Below are 23,405 nucleotides of genomic sequence, written 5' to 3' on the forward strand. Positions count from 1 at the left end.
GTATCAGCCACAATGGTCACACATTCTGTCTCCTCGTAATTTTAAACTGTGTGTCGAATTGGAGAATTTTTTGAAACATGTAACAGCATTCTTCACTAAGCTGGTTCAGACTTAATTTTATCATTTCTGTTATGGATTCCTGTATTTTTTTGTGTGTGGGGTGAGAAGTTGCAACCTTTGGTACATTTCCTAAAGGAATATCTGGACAGAGATTTTTTTTGTCAATTTCGGTGTTATTTTCTGGTGACTTATTTTTCGAGTACTGCATATTATTTATTTCTCTTATTTTTGTATTATAATGAAATGAAAATACACCTGTCATTACATTATTTTTCTGATATTACACATCACATTTGTTTAAATTATTGAGAAAACAAAAGATTATGTTAAACCTATTAAAACTAATCAAGTGTAGAAAGAATAATGAAACATGTTATGTTCAGCTGCATGTTGTGGCACAGGATAGTCCACTTTGCTTCTGGTCGCAGTTTGATAGTGGATACATCTCACATACCTTGCTTACATTGGTTTCACAAGATGTCAGTACACTGCAATGTAAATTCTATGATCAACATCTGCATAGCTACTCCACAAGCCACAGATGGCGCATGGCGGAGTGTACTCTACACCACTACTAATCATTTCCTTTCCTGTTCCACTCACAAATAGAGGGAGGGAAAAACAACTGTCTATATGCCTCCATGTGAGCCCTAATTTCTCTAATATTATCTTCGTGTTCCTTATGCGCTATGTTTGTTGGCAGCAGTAGAATCATTCATTGTTCACCTTCAAATGCCTAAAAATAAAACTAAACTCCATCTGAACAGGCATCGGAAGGCCCAATGGTGCCAACCTACTGCCGTGTTATCCTTTCATCCAAAGGCGTCACTGGATGCGGATATGTCGTGGCATGTGGTCAGCACACCACTCTTCACTCGTCCTCAGCTTTCATGACTGGAGTTGCTACTTCCCAGTCAAGAAGCTCCTCAATTGGCTTCACAAGGGCTGAGTGCATCCCCTTGGCAACACTGGTTGGCAGACTTGAATGACCACCCACCCAAGTACTAGTCAAGCCCGACAGCACTTAACTTTGGTGATATGATGGAAACTGGTGTTACCACTGTAGCAAGGCCACAGATTCTCTAAATTTTTTTCAAAAGTGTTTCTCGAAAAGAACGTCACCTTCCCTCCAGGAATTCCCCGTTTGAGTTCCTGAAGCATCTCCGTAACGCATATGTGTTGTTCGAACTTACCACTAACAAATCTAGCAGCCAGCCTCTCAATTGCTTCAATGTCTTCCTGCAATCCGATCTGGTATGGATCCCAGACACTCTAGCAATACGCAAGAATAGGTCGCACCAGTATCCTATATGTGGTCTCCTTCACATGTGAACCGCATTTTTCTAAAATTCTCCCAATGAATCAAAGCTGACCATTCGCCTTCCCTACCACAGTTCTCAAATGCTCCGAGTTGTTTCACAAGAGTGATGCTTTCTAAAACCATGTTGATTCGTGGACATAAGCTTCTCAGTATCAAGAAAGTTTATTATATCGAACTAAGAATTTTTTCTAGGATTCTGCAGCAAACTGAAGTTAGGGATATTGGTCTGTAATTCTGTGGGTGTGTTCTTTTACCCTTCTTTATATACTGGAGTCAACTGCACTTTTTTCCAGTCGCTTGGGACTGTGCTGGGTGAGAGATTCACAATAAATGCAAGCTACCTAGGGGGCCAATGTCATAGAGTACTCCTTGCAAAACTGAATTGGGATTCCATCTGGACCATTGCCAGAGAATACTCTGTAAAACTGAATTGGGATTCCAACAGGACCATTGTCAGAGAATACTCTGTAAAACTGAACTAGGATTCCATCTGGACCTGGTGATTTATTTGCTTTCAGTTGTTTGTCTATACCACAGATGCTTATGCTTATTATTATGTCATCCATACGGAAGTATGTCTGATGATGGTCAGATGACAGTATGTTTGTACAATTCTCTTGTGTGAATGATTTCTTGAGCATGAAATTTTAAACTTCAGCTTTCGTTTTGCTAACTTCAACCAGCACACCAGACTGGTCACCAAGCGATCGAATGGAAGCCTTAGACCCACTTAGCGATTTTACACAGGGCCAGAATTTTCTTGGGTTCTTTGACAGATCTTTTGCTAAGGTGTGACTGTGGTGGTAGTTGTATGCTTCATGCACAGATCTTCCCACAGATGCACGAATATCTACTAACCTTCAAGTGTCATTTGTGCATTCTCTTTTGAACTGAGGATGCAACAGCCTCTGCTTCCTCAGCATCTACCAAATTTTGTTGTTAAACCATGGTGGGTGTTTTCCATCCTTTATCCACTTATGAGGCACGTAAGTCTCCAGACTACGAGTTACAATCTGCCTGACATTTGCCCATAATCCCTTTACATCCATCTTACTGGAACTAAGTGCTGTCAATTCACTCTCTAAGTGATGTACTTACAATTGCTTATTTTGTCTACCTAGCAGAAACAATCTCATAGCCTTCTTGACAGTTTTATTAACTTTCATAACCAGAAGTTGTCATAATGACATCATGATCACTAATCCCCATTTCTATACTGTTCTACACTGACACTGTCGATAAGGCCCGACCTATCTGTACCTATAAGATTTAAGATATTTCCACTGCGTGTGAGCTGCCAAGCTAGCTGCTCAAGACAGTTTTCAGAAAACACGTTCAAAAATATTTTGCATGACTGTCTGTCTGAGTGTCTGTCTGTACCCCCCTGCATTGAATCCATAGATATTCCAGTCTATAATCGGTAGATTAGTCACCTCCAACTAGTATTGTACGATTTGGGTATTTCTGCACTACTGACCATAGACTTTCTTTAAAAGTGGCCAGCAAAAGCATCCAACAATTAATTTGGTTTCACCTAGACGTGTTATACACAACCAGGTAACTTCACGGTCACACTCGACTTTGACCTCAATAGAGAGAATGTTTTTGTGAACTGCAATGAACACTCCCCCTCCTATGGGCTCAACTCTTTCTTTCTGATATATTCCACGACTCGCTAAATATCTCAGAGCTTTCTATTCTGGTTTCAGCCAGCTGTTGGTCCCGAGAATAACTTAAGCTCAAGAATTCCTGGAGGACAATAAATTCAGGAACTTAATTACAAATACTTCAACAGTTTACTGATAAAATTTTGACAGAAGGAGTGTCTCTACTATGAAAGCCATGTAACTTTCCTTACTGTTTATTGGCTAGTGAGTGTTCATCAGAGCACCCTAAACTACTGTCTAGCCTAAAAAAGCCCTCATGTGCACTCCCCAAGTACTCTGTTACAAGCAGCTGCTTCCTCTGTGTAGTGCACCACTGACTCATCAAGGGGAGTCCTACAACTCCCCACATGATAATGCAGGTCTAGAGATCTGCAACCAAGACTGTCACAGAGTCGATGAAGCCTTTGGTTCAGACCCTCCACTTAGCTCCAAAACAAAGGATCCGGATTAACTCTGGGGACAGTACTGCAAATTGTGAGCTCTGCTTGCCCCCTGCATGTGAGGCCAGCAGTCATCACCTCCGTCACCCACCTGTATGAACTGAGGATGGCCTCAGAACCCATGTGACAGGTGTTGATGGTGCCAACATTAGCCACAACTTGCAGATGACTGCACCCTGCACACTTGATAGCCGCAGTCAAGGTAGCCTCAACATCTTGGATGAGGCCCCACCAGACATACTGGATGCACATTGGCTTTCTTTCCAGCCATTAGTGCTATCTATCTAATGGGCTCCAAAACACGCCTAACGGAGGTCCCGATAACTAGTAAACCCCTCCTCCCATGTGCCTGCTCAGATCGTGCTGAAGGAGCAGCCACCTGTCCTCTCTTCACAGTGAATGGGCACTCAGATGAGGTTTAATCATGGCTGCTTTCCTTCTGATTTGTATCATCTACAGCTAATAAATTCAGTCACTTGTGATTGCAACAATTTAGGTGATGGAGATATTAATCATTTAATTTTTGCTTGTCCCAAGTTCCAGCAGTGTGGAGAACAATTCCTCGCAGAATTAAGAAAGCTAAGAATATCATTCCCTAAAAGCATTGCTGGTCTTTTTACCACAGAATGATAAGGCACTTCTTAGGTGTCCGATAAAATTGGGTTTTAGTTAGTAATTTTAAAATTTGACTGTGGACCTACAGAGAAGGTGCAATCACAATTTTAATGAGTGATTAACAAAATTGTTTGCATCTCAAAGAGTTATGACTATGTGAATCTGTCTGTAACCATTTTTTGTAAAGAAAAAAATATTTTTTACTTCCATAATCAGAAATTAAGAAGCTTTTCTTATATTCTCTAACAGTGAAGGAATATTATTTTGTCATTTTAAAGTAATTTGTACATTTGTTTGTTTTTATAAATCAGTTTGTTTTGTAATGTTTGATGACTGATTAGTGCTGAAGGCATAAGTGTGTCATTGCTGGCTTAAAGCCAAGTAAATAAAGGAAAAGATTTTTGATGCCCGGTAACCAAAACCTAATTACTTTATTCCAATACTGGTGCTGAACAAAGTTTCACTGTCACTATTTGTCTGTGTAGGAAACGACAAGGAGACCAAAATTCAGGGGTAAATTCCAAATATATCTACAGTCTCTCACAGATAGAGCACACCCAAATATTGCCTAAAATCATATTGAACTGGAGCAACTAAATTGCAACCTCAGTCCAAGTTCCTTCTAGCTCTTAAGTATGACATCTTCACCAAAATCCATCCCACTGCGTATCACTGTAAGCAGTACAGAGTTCATTGAACCCTCTGCGAGGCACTTTATTGTGAATAGCAGAGTAATCACGTAGATGTAGATGTAGAGTGAGAGTGCAGGAGCTTACAACAGTTCATTACTACCAGCAACACATCATCATAACATGCCTGTGCTTAATATTCAAAGGATTCTACCATAATCTAAGAGAGAAATTAAAAATTAAAATAACTTTTCCTCACTTCATCGGTGTATGCTTCAGTATATTACTGTTAACATTGTTAAGGTCTCAGAATGTTTAACAGAATATACTACGCAAAATACATGATCTTAAGAAAAAAAGTAAGTGGCACTAAATAATGAAAACAAAGCTAAAAATCAGTCAGTATATGAAAATGTATGTCAAAATTAAAGTCACAAGTCTCAATTTCATAAGAGGAATATTTTGGTCAAAATCAGAGCTTTCACGAAAAACTGATGGTGTTAAATGCAGAAAGATGGAAATTTTATCTAACCTCAGTTACATGTAAAAATGATATATATGTGACACCAATAAGTTACCTCTATTAGTTTTCAAGTTTTTACAAAAAACCAAATTTGGAATGAAAACATCCGTATTCTTAGTAGATTAAGTATCATTTGTATTTATAATAGAAAATTCTTATTACAGCACTTGATTACATTAATGTAATAATACAGCTGCACCAAGTTTCAAGACTGTTTTGTAAATAACTAAGCTTACAAGGAATCTCAAAAAGTTTTCAGGTCATGTCGTTCTATTGGTTCCATTCTAACCAGCAAAGTTTAAATGCAGTCGAGGTAAAACTTTTTGAGTAACTAAAGTACACTTTATATAACAACTAAAAAATTTATAAAAAAAATTAAGAAGAATGTAAATTGTTAAATGACAGAGCTATTAATTAATGTGTGTCTGAGAAAGGGGGCATTTAAATACCACTACCTGTGCCTAGGGCAACTGATAGCAGATGTTCTTTGGGGGTCCTCTGCACCATAATTACAGCCAGAGAGGCAGGTGGAGGGAGACACTTTGTACCGAGATACCAATCTGTCTGCATCAGTCAAACATCTGTGTGCACTGTGTCTTGGATGATGTCAGAGCTAGGCAGACTTGAATGCATTTTCCGTAAAAGTAGGAAATGAACTCACAAGGACTGTACGCTGTCCTGGATCACTTAGCTTTCACGGAAGTAACTGTTTGTGTGTAGCCTTGCAATATTGACCAAACCATGTGGCAAGTGGCCAGATCATTTGCCACTTTTAATACATGCTATTAACTTTTAGTCATTAGAAGTAAGGGTGATAGACCATTTTACTTGGAACTTCCCATAGAGGTTGCCTTTGAACTGCTGTTCCCAGTAGGTATATTAGATAGGATACAAATACTTATCTTCTGTGCATGTGAACTATTACTAAATATATCCATCAGTTAAAACTCCAAACTTTTATTTATAGTCATAGTTCCTGATCTTGCTGAGTAAATAACAAGTAGGAAATGTTTTTTTCAGTTAGCACAAAGAGTAATGTGAACTTGGGCATTGGAAATTATGGTTAGTATGCTCTCCATCGGTTTCGAGCTAATGGCAAAAATAGTTTTCAGGCTCCTCTAAATGGCAAAGGTAGGTGCAAAGCATGCACAGACAATTTAAGTGTCTTTTCATAATGGCATAATGAAGTAACGACCATTTAGAATATTTACCCACTGCCCCACACCACGTTTTCCCACCACTGTTTTGGCTGCTCGCCCAACCCAAGCTCTAAATTGTCTTGGTTCTGTCTTTCTGCCAATTCTACTTCTAACTCCTCATCATACAGGTCATAACTGTGTAAAACAGAAGTGCAAGATCTGTCCATGAACTCATCTACCACACTTCGCTCCAACCATGTTAAAAGCATAGCTTACAGCATCACAGACAGGGCCAACTTGATTCTATTGTGAATTATGCCCACACAACATGGTGCCCAGAAGCACCATTTGCCCACCAGGATGGTTACTGCAAAATTATGGGAAATGTCAAGGTTGATCACCCTGTCGCAGGTAGCATATATCAAGTTTATCCCTAGTTATACTTTACAAGTCTCATATATATCTTATTTTTATCAGTACTGTATTTCTTCCTTCCTTCCTTCCTTCCTTCCTTCCTCCTCACTTACTTCAGTTCTTGCCATCTTGTATTTTACTCTCCTTACTCTTTTTATTCTTCATTTAAGGTTTACCTTTACCTCCTCATATCAACTTACTATTCTACAATGGCTCTCCAGCCTCAACAGCCTCCCTCTTTGTCAATAATTTTAATCAGAAGTAGTTTATTAATGTCTTCAAACTTTCTTCCCTAATTCTTATGTCATTCTGAATTATGAGGAACTTATCCCTTTCTTTTGCATTTTTTAATATTTGCTTTCAATGTCCTTTCCTTTTGTCCTCCTCCTTATCATCTTCAGACAAAGTAAGTCTGGAAGTTGGAGACTTTTTTTCTGGTCTTTGTATCACATCTCACTATTTTACATTTCTGCCCCAGGAATTTTAGATCTTTATTCTTTTTATGATTTTATTTTACCATCACAATGTAATAAAGAGAATAAAATTGTCAGATGCAGAGACTCTTCTGCTAACCACCTACTGAAGAAGAGCCATTATTGTGATCTATAAAAATGGGAGGAACAATGATGGAAATATAGGTTTTGTTTCACTCATATAAACTGTAAAACTCACTGCAAAGCTTAGTCATCTCACCAACTTAAGTGGTAGATCTTAATCAAGCAGGTGGAACCAGGTAGTAGAAAGCTTCAAAAGTTCAACAGCAAATTGCATAAACAATACAAGCCCAAACCAAAGTAAATTTACACCTGTAATTCAAGCATCATAAACGTATGATTTCTAGGGTGCCTTGTTGTTGTGGTCTTCAATCCAGAGACTGGTTTGATGCAGCTCTCCATGCTACTCTATCCTGTGCAAGCGTCTTCATCTCCAAGTACCTACTGCAACATACATCCTTCTGAATCTGTTTAGTGTAGTCATCTCTTGGTCTCCCTCTATGATTTTTACCCTCCACACTGCCCTCCAATATTAAATTGGTGATCCCTTGATGCCTCAGAATATGCCCTACCAACCAATCCCTTCTTCTAGTCAAGTTATGCCACATATTTCTCTTCTCTCCAATTCTATTCAATACCTCCTCATTAGTTATGTGATCTTACCCATCTAATCTTCAGCATTCTTCTGTAGCACCACATTTCAAAACCTTCTATTCTCTTCTTGCCTAAACTATTTATCGTCCATGTTTCACTTCCATACATGGCTACACTCCATACAAATACTTTCAGAAACGACTTCCTGACACTTAAATCTATACTCTATGTTAACAAATTTCTCTTCTTTAGAAACGATTTCCTGGCCATTGCCAATCTACATTTTATATCCTCTCTACTTCGACCATCACCAGTTATTTTGCTCCCCAAATAGCAAAACTCATTTACTGCTTTAAGTGTCATTTCCTAATATAATCCCCACAGCATCACCAGATTTAATTCGACTACATGCAGTAAGTACTGGGAGATGAAGAAGCTTGCACAGGATAGGGTAGCATGGAGAGATGCATCAAACCAATCTCAGGACTGAAGACCATAACAACAAAAACATTCCATTATTCTCGTTTTGCTTTGGTTGATGTTCATCTTATATCCTCCTTTCAAGACACTGTCCATTCCGTTCAGGTGCTCTTCCAGGTCCTTTGCTGTCTGACAGAATTATAATGTCATCGGCGTACCTCAAAGTTTTTATTTCTTTTCTATGGATTTTAATTCCTAGTCCAAATTTTTCTTTTGTTTCCTTTACTGCTTGCTCAATATACAGATTGAATAACATCGGAGATAGGCTACAACTCTGTCTCACTCCCTTCCCAAACACTGCTTCCCTTTCATGTCCCTCGACTCTTGTAACTGCCATCTGGTTTCTGTACAAATTGTAAATAGCCTTTCACTCCCTGTACTTTACCCCTGCCACCCTCAGGATTTGAAAGAGAGTATTATAGTCAACATTGTCAAAAGCTTTCTCTAAGTTTACAAATGCTAGAAACATAGGTTTGCCTTTCCATAATCTATTTTCTAAGATTAGTCGCAGGGTCAGTATTGCCTCACGCGTTCCAACATTTCTACGGAATCCAAACTGTTCCTCTCCGAGGTCAGCTTCTACCAGTTTTTCTATTCTCCTGTAAAGAATTAGTCTTTGTATTTTGCAGCCGTGGCTTATTAAACTGATAGTTTGGTAATTTTCACATCTGTCAACATCTGCTTTCTTTGGGATTGGAATTATTATATTCTTCTTAAAGTCTGAGGGTAATTCGCCTGTCCCATACATCTTGTTCACCAGATGGTAGAGTTTTATCAGGACTGGCTCTCCCAAGGCTGTCAGCAGTTCTAATGGAATGTTGTCTACTCCTGGGGCCTTGTTTCGACTTAGGTCTTTCAGTGCTCTGTCAAACTCTTCATGCAGTATCATATCTCCCATTTCATCTTCATCTACATGCTCTTCCATTTCTATAATATTGTCCTGAAGAACATCACCCTTCTATAGACCCTCTATATACTCCTTCCACCTTTCCGCTTTCCCTTCTTTGCTTAGAGCTGGGTTTCCATCTGAGCTCTTGATTAAATTTCCTGTAGGCAGTATCTATCTTAACCCTAGTGATATGCACCTCTACATCCTTACATTTGTCCTCTAGCAATCCCTGCTTAGCCATTTTGCAGTTCCTGTCGATCTCTTTTTTGAAACGTTTGTATTTCTTTTTGCTTGCTTCATTTACTGCATTTTTATATTTTCTCCTTTCATCAATTAAATTCAATATTTCCTCAGTTACCCAAGGATTTCTACTAGTCCTCGTCTTATTACCTACTTGATCCTCTGCTGCCTTCACTACTTCGTCCCTCAAAGCTACCCATTCTTCTTCTACTGTTTTTCTTTACCCTGTTCCTGTCAATCGTTCCCTAATGCTCTCTCTGAAACACTTAACAACATCTGGTCCTACAGTTTATCCAGGTCCCATCTCCTTAAATTCCCACCTTTTTGCAGTTTCTTCAGTTTCAATCTCCAGGTAATAACCAATAGAGTGTGGTCAGAGTCCACATCTGCGCCTGGAGATGTCTTACAATTTAAAACCTGGTTCCTAAATCTCTGCCTTAGCATCATATAATCTATCTGAAACCTTCCAGTGTCTCCACGCCTCTTCCACATATACAACCTTCTGTCATGATTCTTAAACCAGTTGTTAGCTATGATTAAGTTATGCTACTTTTACTACTGTGGTAGGTGTGGGCTTCGCCTCTGTCCTGGCCACAATAATGCGTTCACTATGCTGTTTGTAGTCGCTTACCCACGCTACTATTTTTTTACTCATTATTTCCTGCATTACCCCTATTTGATTTTGTATTTATAACCCTGTATTCACCTGACCAAAAGTCTTATTCCTCCTGCCACCAAACTTCACTAATTCCCACTATATCTAACTTTAACCTATCCATTTCCCTTTTTAAATTTCTAACCTACCTGACCGATAAAGGGATTTGACATTCCACGCTCCAACCCGTAGAACCCCAGTTTTCTTTCTCCTGATAGCAACGTCCTCCTGAGTCGTCCCCGCCCGGAGATCCGAATGGGGGACTATTTTACCTCTGGAGGAGACCATCATCATTTAACCATACAGTAAAGCTGCACCCCCTCAGTAAAAATTACGGCTCTAGTTTACCCTTGCTTTCAGCCATTCGCAGTACCAGCACAACAAGGCATTTTGGTTAGTGTTACAAGGCCAGATCAGTCAATCATCCAGACTGTTGCCCCTGCAACTACTGAAAAGGCTGCTGCCCATCTTCAGGAACCACACGTTTGTCTGGCCTCTCAACAGGGTGCCTTAATATGATGGAAATATGTTTGCCATGACAAAACTAGGGTGGATGCTGGGGAGTAGTCATTGTCTTCATAAAGAAAGATACAGGAACTGCAATAAATTGGGGGAAAAAAACTGATTCAGGATCCAGGCTTCATTCAGTTATTTTATTGATCCTAATAAAAAAAGCTATGATATAACGAAAAGGTTAGTTGCTACTTACCATATAGCAGAGATGATGAGTCACAGATAGGCACAAAAAACTGTCAGAAAATGAGCTTTTGGCCAACAAGGCCTTCATTGGAAATAGACAAAAAACACTGGAGACGCAATTGGGTGGTGGGGGTAAGGAAGAGGCTGGGGTACAGAAGGGGAGAGATAGCAGGGTAGGGGTGATTGACGGTGAAGTGCTTCTTGCGGGAGCATGCAGAGACGAGGTGGAGAGATGGTGAGGCAGCTAGGTGCAGTGAGGAGGTTAGACAGTGGGCCTCAACCTTGATAGTCTTAGTCCTTACCCTCTAGCCCCTTCCCTGTTCTCATTCTAGCACTACACAGTCCTCTATTGTACCAATGCACTGCACCCACAGAGTTTTTACCTGCCTCCTTTACCGCTGAGCCCCCCCTCTCCCTCCACCCCCACTCCCACTCCCCTGTCTAACCTCCCGACTGCACCTAGCTGCCCTACCCTCTCTCCACCTATGTCAACCCTGTATGCTCCCACAAGCAGCACTTTACCATCCTTCACCCATAACCTGCTATCCTTCCCCCTCCCTGCCCTAGCCTCCCCCTTACCCCCACCACCTCGTGGCATCTCTCATCATGTACTGCTGCTCACAGTGTGGCCTCAGCAGCCAGAGACTGCAGTCATGCATGCGAGAGTTGCATATGCTTGTACGTATTTGTGTGTGTGGGGGGGGGGGGGGGGGGGGTGGAGTGCACAGGGAGGGAGAGTGCCTATCTGCAACTCGGCACCTCCGCTATATGGTGAGTAGCAACTATCCTTTTCATAATATTGATACATTCCATCCTGAATTTTCCATTGTTGAAGCTATAATGTAACATTTATTTCACTTCCCTATCCTGACTTTGCTCTTGCTGTAATAACATTAATTCTTTTTCAGTAAAGGTCACAGATATTCTCTATTTTGTTATTCTCTGAAGGATGAAGCATAGTTTAATCTTCAGGCTAACATAACAACAGGCTAATGTGACAATAGACTGTGAATATACTTCTGCCATGATACCAACACCACCACCACCACAACAACAACAACATGGCAGGGATCTTAACTCCATCACTTTTGGTAATAAATGAATCAACCATCTTCAACTAAACTTATCCTGGTAACTGACTAGTTGCAGGTTCTACCTGCCACAGCCAACAATCCCTGCTATGCTGCCGTGCTACTCTCGTGTTGCTCCTGGAGAACAATCTACTGCACCCATCTGCGCAATGGGCAGGTGAAAGGCCTTCCTGACATCACACCTGCACTGGCTACTCTCACCTGTAGTGGCACCTGGAAAACCAACTGGGCCAAGGTCTAGACAATTCCCCTACATGTTATACAGCCACACTGATGATTCAAAATGTTCCTTTACAACAGTTCACACCCAAAGCTTCCATGGAAACTTAAAATAATGATGTAAAATAAATACGATAGACAAATTGCAACTCTAGCTTTATAATAGTTGTCTAATTAAAGTGAGTTAAGATAAGAGATAGGCAGTCAGTGATTCACACAATAACTGCTGTCATTTTTATTATTAACTTTTACTAACCTGATCTAGATAATTCATGTACGATGCTGCACGTCTTTTGAAGGCTGACACGGCAGGATGCATCTTAGCGTGAAGTGAGAAAGCTGATGCAGGAGAGAGTGCCATGCCCTTCCACAGTTCAGTGCGACTGTCAGACAATACACCTGAAAGCTACTAACACACAACAGGACTGAATACATAAAGGAAATAACATACCAAACAAAAAGCAAAGTAAAAGATATTTTAATATTGCCTATTTTGAGGCTGTAAGGTAGTGATTGTTATATTTGAAAAGTAATAATTGGCAGAATTCAACTGTTTTTTGACCTACACACAATTCTACAACATGTTTCGAGAGACAGTGCTCTCGTCACGAGTATCTCTAATTCAGTCCATGAAGTTAAAACATTAAAAAGCCTACCAACACATTTGCAATGCTCATAAAATAAATAGAATAAAAGCACAATGGACTGTGGGATCTTGTCCTACGTTACTTCTGCCCATAGTCATTCCACCTCAGACCATGTCGTATCCTACACATCTCACGAAGTGTTGACTTAACATTCTGGCAACCCACAAGTGATCACCACCTGGTGTTTGGTACTCTATGAGATTTGACAACTATCGACAGAAGTCAAAGATTTTAAAGTAAATTGAGGATTTGTTGGTAACCTTTTAGTGTTTTAAAGTGAGGAGTGAGTTTGACAGTCTGACGATGAGAGCACTGTCTCTCGAAAAGCACTGTCAAATTGTATGTAGGATATAAAATGGACGACTGCTACCAATTATTATTTTTAAAAGACATTGTCAAACACTTGTTCTACAAGCAAATTTACTTTAAATTTTTTTGGGAGGTGGGTAGATTTTCTTTATTTAGTGGCAAGTCTTTTTCATACTATGTGGCTGGCACTGTACGTTGTTGCAAAACATATTTATGTTTGTTTTATCAGATCTATCTAAAACTAGCAGTCAGTGTACTATTCCTGAAAGTCAGATAAACTACGACTTTTCGGGTAGGTTAACTATCACCTCTCCCTGATGGCTTTTCATGTTCCTCCTGACTAACACGGCCAACAAGAAACATTTTTTGTCTACCATTTGTTCTCCATTTCATAAGAAATGACCCTTGGCTTCGAGTTCCTTGACACACAATCACATATTGAGCATCAACATGGTGCACCTTTCCTAAATCAACTCCTTTTGTCATTTGAAATGTAAACATCCTATTTTGATTGGAAAGGAAGTGACAACATGGGGAAATATTTATGCGAAAGTGAACCATATGGACTGTTTTTGGGAACACTACTCAGACCGCATTTTCAAGAACGATCTCCCGTGCACAGTTTAAAGATACAACAGTTCTCGATTTACTGCCAGATTTTCATTGCTTTCCAGTTACTCATTTTGTTGTAATAATGGAAACTATTCATACGTTTCACTATAAGGTAAATTGCAACAATCTACAAAATGAAAACTGGAAATCCTAGGCCGGTTGTCGCTTTTCACAGTTATGTTTTCATAAACATATTGCTACATAATGGAAAAATATCAAGTGTGTGTGTAATGTTGTTTTTGCGTTCTCATGTGTTGCAGCCTTGAGGATGCTAATCTGCCAGGTCTGAGCCGTATTTATATTTGAACAGTTGCCTTGCTTATGTCCCCATTTCTTGTCAGAAGCACATGTTTACTACGAGATCAAAAATGATGATGCCTTAGTGCAGTTCTGTTTCACAGTCAGTAAAGAGAGCCCCTGATTACCTCAGTACTACCGAAAGTATGGTAATTAGCTGAAAGAGAACACTCAGGAATTTCAAGTTCTGTATCACCAGATGGAGTTCTGGTTGACTACAAAAATCTGCATCGGAATATTTTTCACAGGAGTCATAAAGAGGAAGATCCAACCTTACACGTGAAAAAGCAATTTGGAAAAATTGAGGAATGAAGTGTAAGACTTTCATTATTTGAATGGAATAACCCTTTGGCATGTTGTTCGGAAATGGGTCAGAGATACAAAAAGTTCAATAAACAGCTTGTGCTGATGGAAACTACTCTAATAGCAGGGAAAAAATGCATGTTATTGTGAGAAATTACAGACACTGGTGAAACATTGAATAGACTGTTTACTACACTCATGAGACTTGCTGTGACACAAACCATTCCACAAAGTTTGGATAGTAGGAACAAAAAATGACGTACACATAAAATAGTAGATAGAACTATTGCAAAGAAAGTTTTCAGGTGTGGAAATGTGGAATATAAACATGGCCAGTTCCAGAAATAATTACGTGTTACATTGGAAACAAAGATGGGTTTGTGCAAAATAGTGGCCTGTGTTTTATTTGAAAATGCAGTAGTGATTACTGTTCTGAGTACAATGCCAGACATGATTAAGGCTGGTTCAGAAGAATTCTCAGAAAGTTATCCAATAGATCTACAACTGTTAGACATCAGGTTCCATGTCAGAAATGATAAATCCATATTGCGAAATCCATCTATGAAATGAAGATTTTATTATTGAATGACTTGAAAATAACAAAAAAGATCTTTCACCTCATGTCAAACTGCAGTAGAATTTATGTGACAAACACATATGCGCTTCAGTTCACCATAGAATTCCTTTTGGAGAGAGTGTTGTGCCCAATGTACAAAGAAATTGAACTTCTGTGGTTGCCTGTGGCATACTGCAAACTCAGTGCTGTTGAACTAATTTGGGCCTTTATCAAGAACAAGATAAAACAAGACCATTCAGATAAACAACATTCTGCTCTACAAAGAATTTCCCAGACTGACTGGAGGAATTCAGTGAATTGTATAAACAAAATCAAAAGAGCTAATTGTCTGGACACAGCAACAGAACCATTGCTGATTTAAGTAGGCAAGCAGAGTAGCAGCAAGACCTAAGGATGTAGTGAAAGATATTAAAATTGTGTTTTCCCCCATTAATTCTTTATTCTATCCTGTAAAATCTCTTCCATTTCACTGCAGCACAAGGTGGAATTTTCATATACTGTTATAAATGCACAATACATTTCATATTTGTTTCCTGAGACTGCTTGGTTATCTAGTGTTTATTAGCAAATTCTCATTTTACCACCAGATTCTTGTCATCTACATAACATAGGCACATGTTAACTCCATCAAATCAGGAACTACTACTAAGACATTTCATCTGTAACAATATTTGGCACTAAACAAATTTGTATACTTATGATTTCTACATGTCACAGGTATTCAACTACACAACAAGATTTCCTCGTATGTACTACAGTCCAAAACCAATAAAGCTTCTTCATTGATTAAACTTTTAATTTGCATTTTGTATGCTCTAACCTTTCCACTTGCAGCAACCATAGCTGTCAAGGAAGCAGCAAGGCATTCATCAGTAGTCTTCAACCTATCCGTGATGGAGGGGCATAGTTCTCTTTCCACCTGAGTCTTGCTTGCATAAGCACGCGACAGTTCTGAAACACATTTTCTTGCCATGCTAAATTAAGTTTTTTAATATGCAACAATAGACACTACCAAATTTATAATATCATTTAAAAACACTTTTCCTAAATTTCAGAAATGACAGCTGATAACTCACCTTTAATAGATTCATGAACATTCTTCAGTATTTCTGTGACTTCTAAGAGAAACCTTCTCTGTGATGAGGGAGGATGTTGACAGCTTCTTTTATCTGAAAGTTTGGTAAACATATTTGCCAGTTTGTCATCTTGTCATTACAATCTGTTCTTTTTTTTTTAATTATTATTTTAATTTTCTTTATTCACAAGCAAAGTATGAAAGGGGAAAATGAAAATGACGATGGGTCACAATGTAACATACTGTAGCTTTACTGGGAATGATACTGATGGTGGTACCAGTTGACCTTCATTCCTCTACGGTCACTCAATGTATGCCATACATTTCAACAGGAACTGATTGAAATACACAAAAAGTTCTTGGGAAGAAACAGTGACATTAATGACCAGTAAACAATCACCTCCAGATAAATAATAAAATTACAGAACATTAACATATTTATATCCATACCTGCAAATTAATTCTTTTCTTTTTTCCTCTTACTCCAACATATTATAAAATGGCAACTTTTACATTGTACATCATGCGTTTCCAGTTCTTCATGGCCTTTTTTAATGGACAATTATGTTACAATTTTCAGCAGTTTTCTGCTGTCCTTGCACACATCACACAGACAGTTTCAAGCCCTTTGATGTTTAATATTTTACACTTTCCCTCATTTACTTTTGTACCTGATGCTATGCTGTTTCCAGTGTGTGTGTGTGTGTCACAAGAACAACAACATAGGGATAAGCTCTTAGAGTGAAGTTTACTTTTGAAATCGTCAGACCTGTTAATTTTTCATTCAGTCTCCTGTGACGCATTTCCAGTGACAGCGCCAAAAGCAACATGGAAAGTAAACTACCTTGTGGTGCATCTCTTTGTATATTGATGGCTGTCTTTGCTGTGATTCCTTTTATCATATTCAGGATTACTTGTACATCCCTTTCTTTGAGACCTGCTTCAGTAATTGTTCTAGAGAGTGGCAATTAAGTCAGTTCAAAGCTTTACAGAAGTGAACAAAGAGCATAGCACATTTTATTTTAGTTACTTGCAGCCACTTACAACATCTCGATAGTCTCTGATTGATATAATGATAGACTCTCCAGGGAGGTAGGATTGATGCTGCTTTATCATTTTCACAGGTAGAGGCATCATTCTATTGTTAACTCCTCTGAAAATTTTTCTACAACCAAAATTTAATAAAGTTGTTGGATGTAAGTTACCTATTTTGTTCTGACCTCCTCCCTTTGACACAAGAACATTTTTTCCTACTTTCAACTCTGTGGTAACAGCCCCCTCTCATTATTTCAGTTAAAATCCAATGATGTTCCAGAATTAGGGATGAAATTTCTTTGGGAGACCATATGGTACGGATGAATTGATGGATGGCGAAGACTTCGCCAGAAGATGATGAGTATGTCACTCGTCGAAATGTCGCAGTTTGAAGACACCGCCACCCAGCTGGAAGCCCGAGAACTCTTTGCCAGCTGTATACGCCGGGAAAGCATACATTCACAATAAGAAAGTTGGATCCTGAGAAATTGGAATGTGAAATTGGCACATGAAATGAACGAAACGCGCCGCTATTGCATTTCCTGCAAGAGTGACCTGCACGTTGCTCGTAATCGTGACTTAACTGACATATTCGGATGCAACAAACATTGTACTTATGTATAGCTATATACACTGTTAGCACGTGGCCTGGGAAACACACAGATGTCCACTCAACCAGAATGAAAACAAGGACACGGTTTACTTGTACATGCATTATTAAACTTTGACAGTACTACAATGGACATAACGGTAACGAAATACTGATAACCACCATCAGAGTAAACAAAATTAATGGCTGTCAAAGGGATACATGCTACTTGTACGTAGCTGTACATCAATTACACAATGGTACATGATTGTCACACATCTGAACCATTGCAGATGGTGCAATGCATACATAAACATACAGTAGTATCTACGAAACAAACCTAGGTCTTCTCTGTAATACACAAAATGTATGCCGGTGTGCAATCACATGTCTCACAACTAAAACGCTACGACGTATATATGTATCTGTTCCCGAAAGAACAAATACCACTGATGACCGTGCAGCTTCTCTAGAATGAAATGATAATTAAATCAACACTCTAGCTGCAAACAGACGTTGATATACATCATTTGGGACATGTTGAAAATGTGTGACCCGACAGGACTCGAACCCAGGATCTCCTGCTTACATGGAAGACGCTCTATCCACCTGAGTCACTGAGGGCACAGAGGATAGTGCGCCTGCAGGGACTTATCTCTTGCATGTTCCCCATATTCCCAACATGTCCACACCACAACATTCGTAGTGCACCTAATAGATGTTTGCCCATCACACTCAATACTTGTGGCAGATTAATTTACCAAGTCCCATACGAGCTGGGGCATAGCAAGTGCGTTTGCACAAGAACGTCAATGGCCGAGTAGCCATATTTTAGCTATATATGAAGGTAGTATCTGTTCCCAAAAGAACAGATACAGACATGCTGATGACCGTGCAGCTTCTCTAGAATGTAAGCAGGAGATCCCAGGTTCAAGTCCCAGTCGGGTCACACATTTTCAACATGTCCCAAACGATGTATATCAACGCCTGTTTGTAGCTAGGGTGTCAATTTAATTATCATTTCAGTTCTTCCGTCAGTCAATGTAAGGTACATCTCAGGAACCGCTTGTATTGTCGCCCATTAAGATTGCCATCAATAAAACACCACACCATACATTGAGACTCCACTGACGTTGATGTTCAACCCGGCGAATCCATTGAGAGTTTTCTGATGACCAGTAGTGCATATTGTGTAAGTTGGTGTTCCCATTGCTTGTAAACTTGGCCTCAATGGTAAACACATAAAGTAATGGCCTTGCCACAGAATCCACTGATAATATTTTCAGGTTACTGTGATCATTGTTGCCCTGGACATCTTGATGTAGCGGCATGTGATAACGGAGGTATCTATGCCTGTGGCGAAAGTGTATTACGTTTGTTCAAGGGATTCCCATCCATCTCTCCATTTCATCGATGCTTGTATGAGGGTTTATTGCAGCGACTGCCAAACAGCTACCTCTGCTGCTTCATGTGTTACCTTTGCTCCGGATCTGCATGCATGAAGACAATTTCCCTGTTGCATGAAGCCTTCTAACAATATTCACGAAGGTATGGCAGGTCAAATGACGTCTGCTGGATGTACACCTATGCTGCTCTTGTGCCTGTACAGTAATATCACGTCAACCATTTCCTCATTTGTGAATACCATGTCAAATGCCTAGAAGGGATGGCCAGGTCAACCGTTGCCATGCACCTGTACGTACTTCCACACAGAACAACCTGGTTCGCACTGGGCCATTTCCACAGAGCGCTTACTGCAGCCCATTCCTGTACTCAACTGCAGAGTTGAAGGGTTGACCTGGGTGGTGTAATGGCATGGCATACACTGGCCGGTACTGTTCAGTAGTCTATGTGTAGATAAATACAACATGCACAACACTAATATGTACAAATCAGTACTGGTTGCATGAATCCCTATTACTACTTTCGGCCCTCGTGATAACAGTGAAAGTAAGAATACGTACGTCAATCACATCGTGCTTACAAGCAATATGTGGGTCACAATCGTGTTGCGGGAAGTGCAATAGCAGTACGTTTTGTTCATTTCATTCATCAACTTCGCATTCTGGTTTCGCACGATGTAACTGACATATTGCGATGCAAACAACACCATTATTATTGTGGTTTCTTATGTTGTTATTGCACATGGAATAGTGTGGGGTGTCATCAGTTGGTGGGTTGGTTTGGGGGAGGGGACCAAAGTGAGGTCATCGGTCTCATTGGATTAAGAAAGGATGGGGAAGGATGTCAGCTGTACCCTTTCAAAGGAACCATTCTAGCATTTGCCTGAAGTGATTTAGAAAACCGCAGAGAACCTAAATCAGGGTGGCCAGATGTGGGTTTGAACTTTGTCCTCCCAAATGCGAATCCAATGTGCTAACCACTGAGCCACCTTGCTCAGTTATGGGATGTCAACTTAAAAGAAAGGATAAGTTTGTGTTGAAACCAATATTTGCACACAGTTTAGAAATTCTCATAGTATTTACTACTGTGAGCCCCTGCTGCCAAGCAAGTCCGCTATTGCTGAACATTGTATTTCTACTGGACATTCAATGGAGTATGAGAAAACAATGATTTTGTCCAAAGCAACGTCTTTCTGGGACTCCATTATTAAAGAGTCCGTAGAAATACGACTGGCGGAAAATCTGGTAAACCATGACAGCGGCTACCAGCTGGACAGTGCATGGAATCCCATCATCTCCACGATTTGCTCAAATCGAAGACGACAGATTGCGTCGACCGCCGTGGCAAACAGCAACGCAGAGGGCGACTGAGTTCCGCTATTCCACCAGCGAGGGCACTGCCGGCGGGCAGTGTGGTTCAACTATCAAGTTTTCGACGCATGCGCAGAATAGTTACAGTACGCTATATATTGCGGAACGGACGACGTTTTCGCCAGTCTGCGACGGCTCAGCTGAAGATGACTGGCAGGTGCCCAGTTGAAATATCGTGCGAAGTATTGGACGACGACCGGCTGCAAGCCCAAAATTTGTTTGAACAGTAGTAGCCTGTCTCTGTCTCCCCCTCTCCCTCAGGATGCTCAATAGCATGATTATCAGTGCACTTGCTGAATATAAATATAATTCTACATAATGTAAAATGTAGAAATTTATTCTTCATAATCTTACAGTGATGTTCCAGGTTTTAGAGAACATCTGGCAGTTCCAGTGCTTAGGAGAACAAGGAAGGCCTCATTCCAGTGCCCGTGTTCTAGGTGTTGAAATCATTTCACAGTATTCCATTTCATCCTTTGAAAATGGATAGTATTGAAGAGTAGGTTTATGAATGACAAAAAGCAGTTAAAGTGAACACGGTACTATGAGGAAGGACTTAAAACTGAGTTTGTGAAGGACCAATGTATCTTTATAAAAGAGCAAGTTTACTATTAAAATGGTTAAAATCACAACATGCATATGTGACTAGTTACTCACAAAAGAATATAAATAACATTTGTTAAAAGGCTTGGTGTTGCATATGCTTTAATAAAGCTCAATGTAAAATATGGTAAAGCTCACAAGAGATGAAAGATAAAATATCACTGCAGATTAATGTGACTGGCTCATTAGTTGTTGAAAATGGGACGAGCTAATGATTGCTGTACTCTGGAGTTGCCCCTCCACTCCTGTCCCACCCAAACAGCTTACAGCAGAGGTCTGACTCACACAACATTTTAAAATTTGTGGAATATTAATGTTGTCAGAAAACTTATGGCAAACTCTCAGAAAATTTGGGGCTGCTCTCTTGCTAGCAAACAAAATGCACATGGTTATAATAGGGTTAACAAACCATTACATTTCATGCACTGATGCAGTCTGGTGGTAACTGTGACTCATGGCATAACAACTTATTCTGCATCTCATGAGCACAACTGCCTGGCTGTGGCTGGGAAGATATGAACTGTAGTCCAAAAGTAGGCTTCAATGGTTGCCATTCATTTGTTACTTGCGAACACCTTTCTTCTCATTGACTCATAGTTATTTATGCAGTGTAAAGACAACATGCTGAGTTGCAGCAGGCACCCGATAGCTAAATGTGTAACAGTCTTTTTCTCTGTGCCTGTCTGCAAGTCAACTTTCCATCTTTACAGTGAGTAGTAATCTAACCTTTCCATAATTGTTGATATTCCAACCTGGACTTTCTGTTGTTTGATGCATATTTTTTGTACTCAGCAATGAAGTATCTCGTCTGCTACATCACTGATTCTGATTCTCTCTATCTCTAGCACCCAACAAAGATACTTCTACAGTTTGATACTTTGCCAACATAATAATGTATATAACATTCTCACTAGTGCTGTCGGACACTACTTTGCCAACATAATAAAGTATATAACATTCTCACTAGTGCTGTCGGACACTATCATAAAAAACCACATAAATTTCATTGAGCCATTTGCTCATCATTTTCAGGTGTGTGTGTGTGGGGGGGGGGGGGGGGGGGGGGCAAGCAAATTTATTAGTTTGCTGAATAGTGCAAGTGCCAGGAGGGATGGACTTTAATGTCATCACAGAGCACACTGACTTCCAGAGTCCAATGCTGAAGAAATGAGCAATGGAACCCACACCCTGTGGTGTAGGAAGCCCAGCCACAAGTTCCAGACACTACTGTACTGGCTCAGGCAAGTTATTGGAACTTGACCTACTTCTTTCGGCTCCAAGATTCAATAGGCATGCTCTTGATAGATTTGTTTCTCTGTGGCCAATGATGTTTTAGTGCCACCAACCACTGATCTGCCATAAATCACTGATCTGAAATCACATGTTTCTGTCATTTAGTCATTCATTATACTTATTTCTACCATTTCTTTGACGACAAGGGTCCAAACAGGTCAAGGTTAAAGACACAAATATGTAAGATTTTGTCTGTGTGGGATATCATACAAAGGCCATATATGTCATAGTGTTAAAGATAGATGTGATGAACACAGATGTCTTATCAGATTACATCAGCCAGAAAATCTGCTGTTACTGGCCACTCTATTACAATCTTCAAGTCCAATTCTAAATCAATTCAAGCAACTAAAGAGGACCATCGGCAATGGAACACAGTGACTCCTCCACTACAGCAGAAGGGAGAGCAGCAGTCAGAGACATACCAAAGTCGAAGGAAATAGAGTGGAAGCCATTTCATCAGAAATCTACACTCGTGCACATAGAGTCAATGGTACAGGCACCACTACCACCACCACCTCTTCTTCTTCTTCTTCTTCTTCTTCTATCACTTGTTTCAGATTCACCTCTATGACAATGAGAAGGAGATGGCAAAGGAGAGGGATAAACCACTCAAAGATGGCACACACATTTCAATGGAGTCTGAATGGTTAAGTGACTCATGCACAAGAGTTAAAGATCTTTATTTAGTTGAGGCACTAGTCCTCAACCTGATTTCATGAGTACAATAACAAATGAACTACTAAAGTTAGATGGTTGCACTGGCTTAAAGAACTTCTTCATTTCTGTATATGGTATGAGGTTTGTTACTTAAATTTCCTCAATTTTCTTCTCTTTATTGACCTTAGAATATAACCAGCCCCTGACTGTTTTTTCCCTTGCAATTAATGCACTTGGTGGGAATGATCATATCTTCTTTGATTCATAGGGGGTTTCCACCTTCTGCAAGTTGCATCATCTTTACATACTAAGGTAGTATGAGTAAAGCACCTTCATTAATTTGTGATAAATGTCTTACTTTAAGTTCAATGAAGCCTGCTGTAAGATATTGAGATGATGCTGTAAGATATTCAGATAACACTGGCATACTGAAAGTTAACAGAAATGTGGTAGTTCTCTGTA

The 23,405-nt window shown here is 39.8% G+C and overlaps 1 protein-coding gene across 1 annotated transcript in view; it reads right to left on the minus strand.

Annotated features, from left to right (window-relative positions):
• The window catches only part of LOC126184219 (protein phosphatase 1 regulatory subunit 21), a 195,560-nt gene that overhangs the window by 25,453 nt on the left and 146,702 nt on the right, over positions 1 to 23,405 (minus strand). The window contains exons 9-11 of the mRNA XM_049926590.1: positions 15,991 to 16,083; positions 15,735 to 15,865; positions 12,426 to 12,575 (exon numbers count right to left, since the gene is read on the minus strand). Of these exons, the coding sequence (XP_049782547.1) occupies positions 12,426 to 12,575; positions 15,735 to 15,865; positions 15,991 to 16,083 (374 nt within the window). The remainder of the gene's footprint in view (positions 1 to 12,425; positions 12,576 to 15,734; positions 15,866 to 15,990; positions 16,084 to 23,405) is intronic.

This window comes from Schistocerca cancellata, chromosome 1 (genome assembly GCF_023864275.1).
Source record: "Schistocerca cancellata isolate TAMUIC-IGC-003103 chromosome 1, iqSchCanc2.1, whole genome shotgun sequence".
In the NCBI taxonomy this organism is placed as follows: domain Eukaryota; kingdom Metazoa; phylum Arthropoda; class Insecta; order Orthoptera; family Acrididae; genus Schistocerca; species Schistocerca cancellata.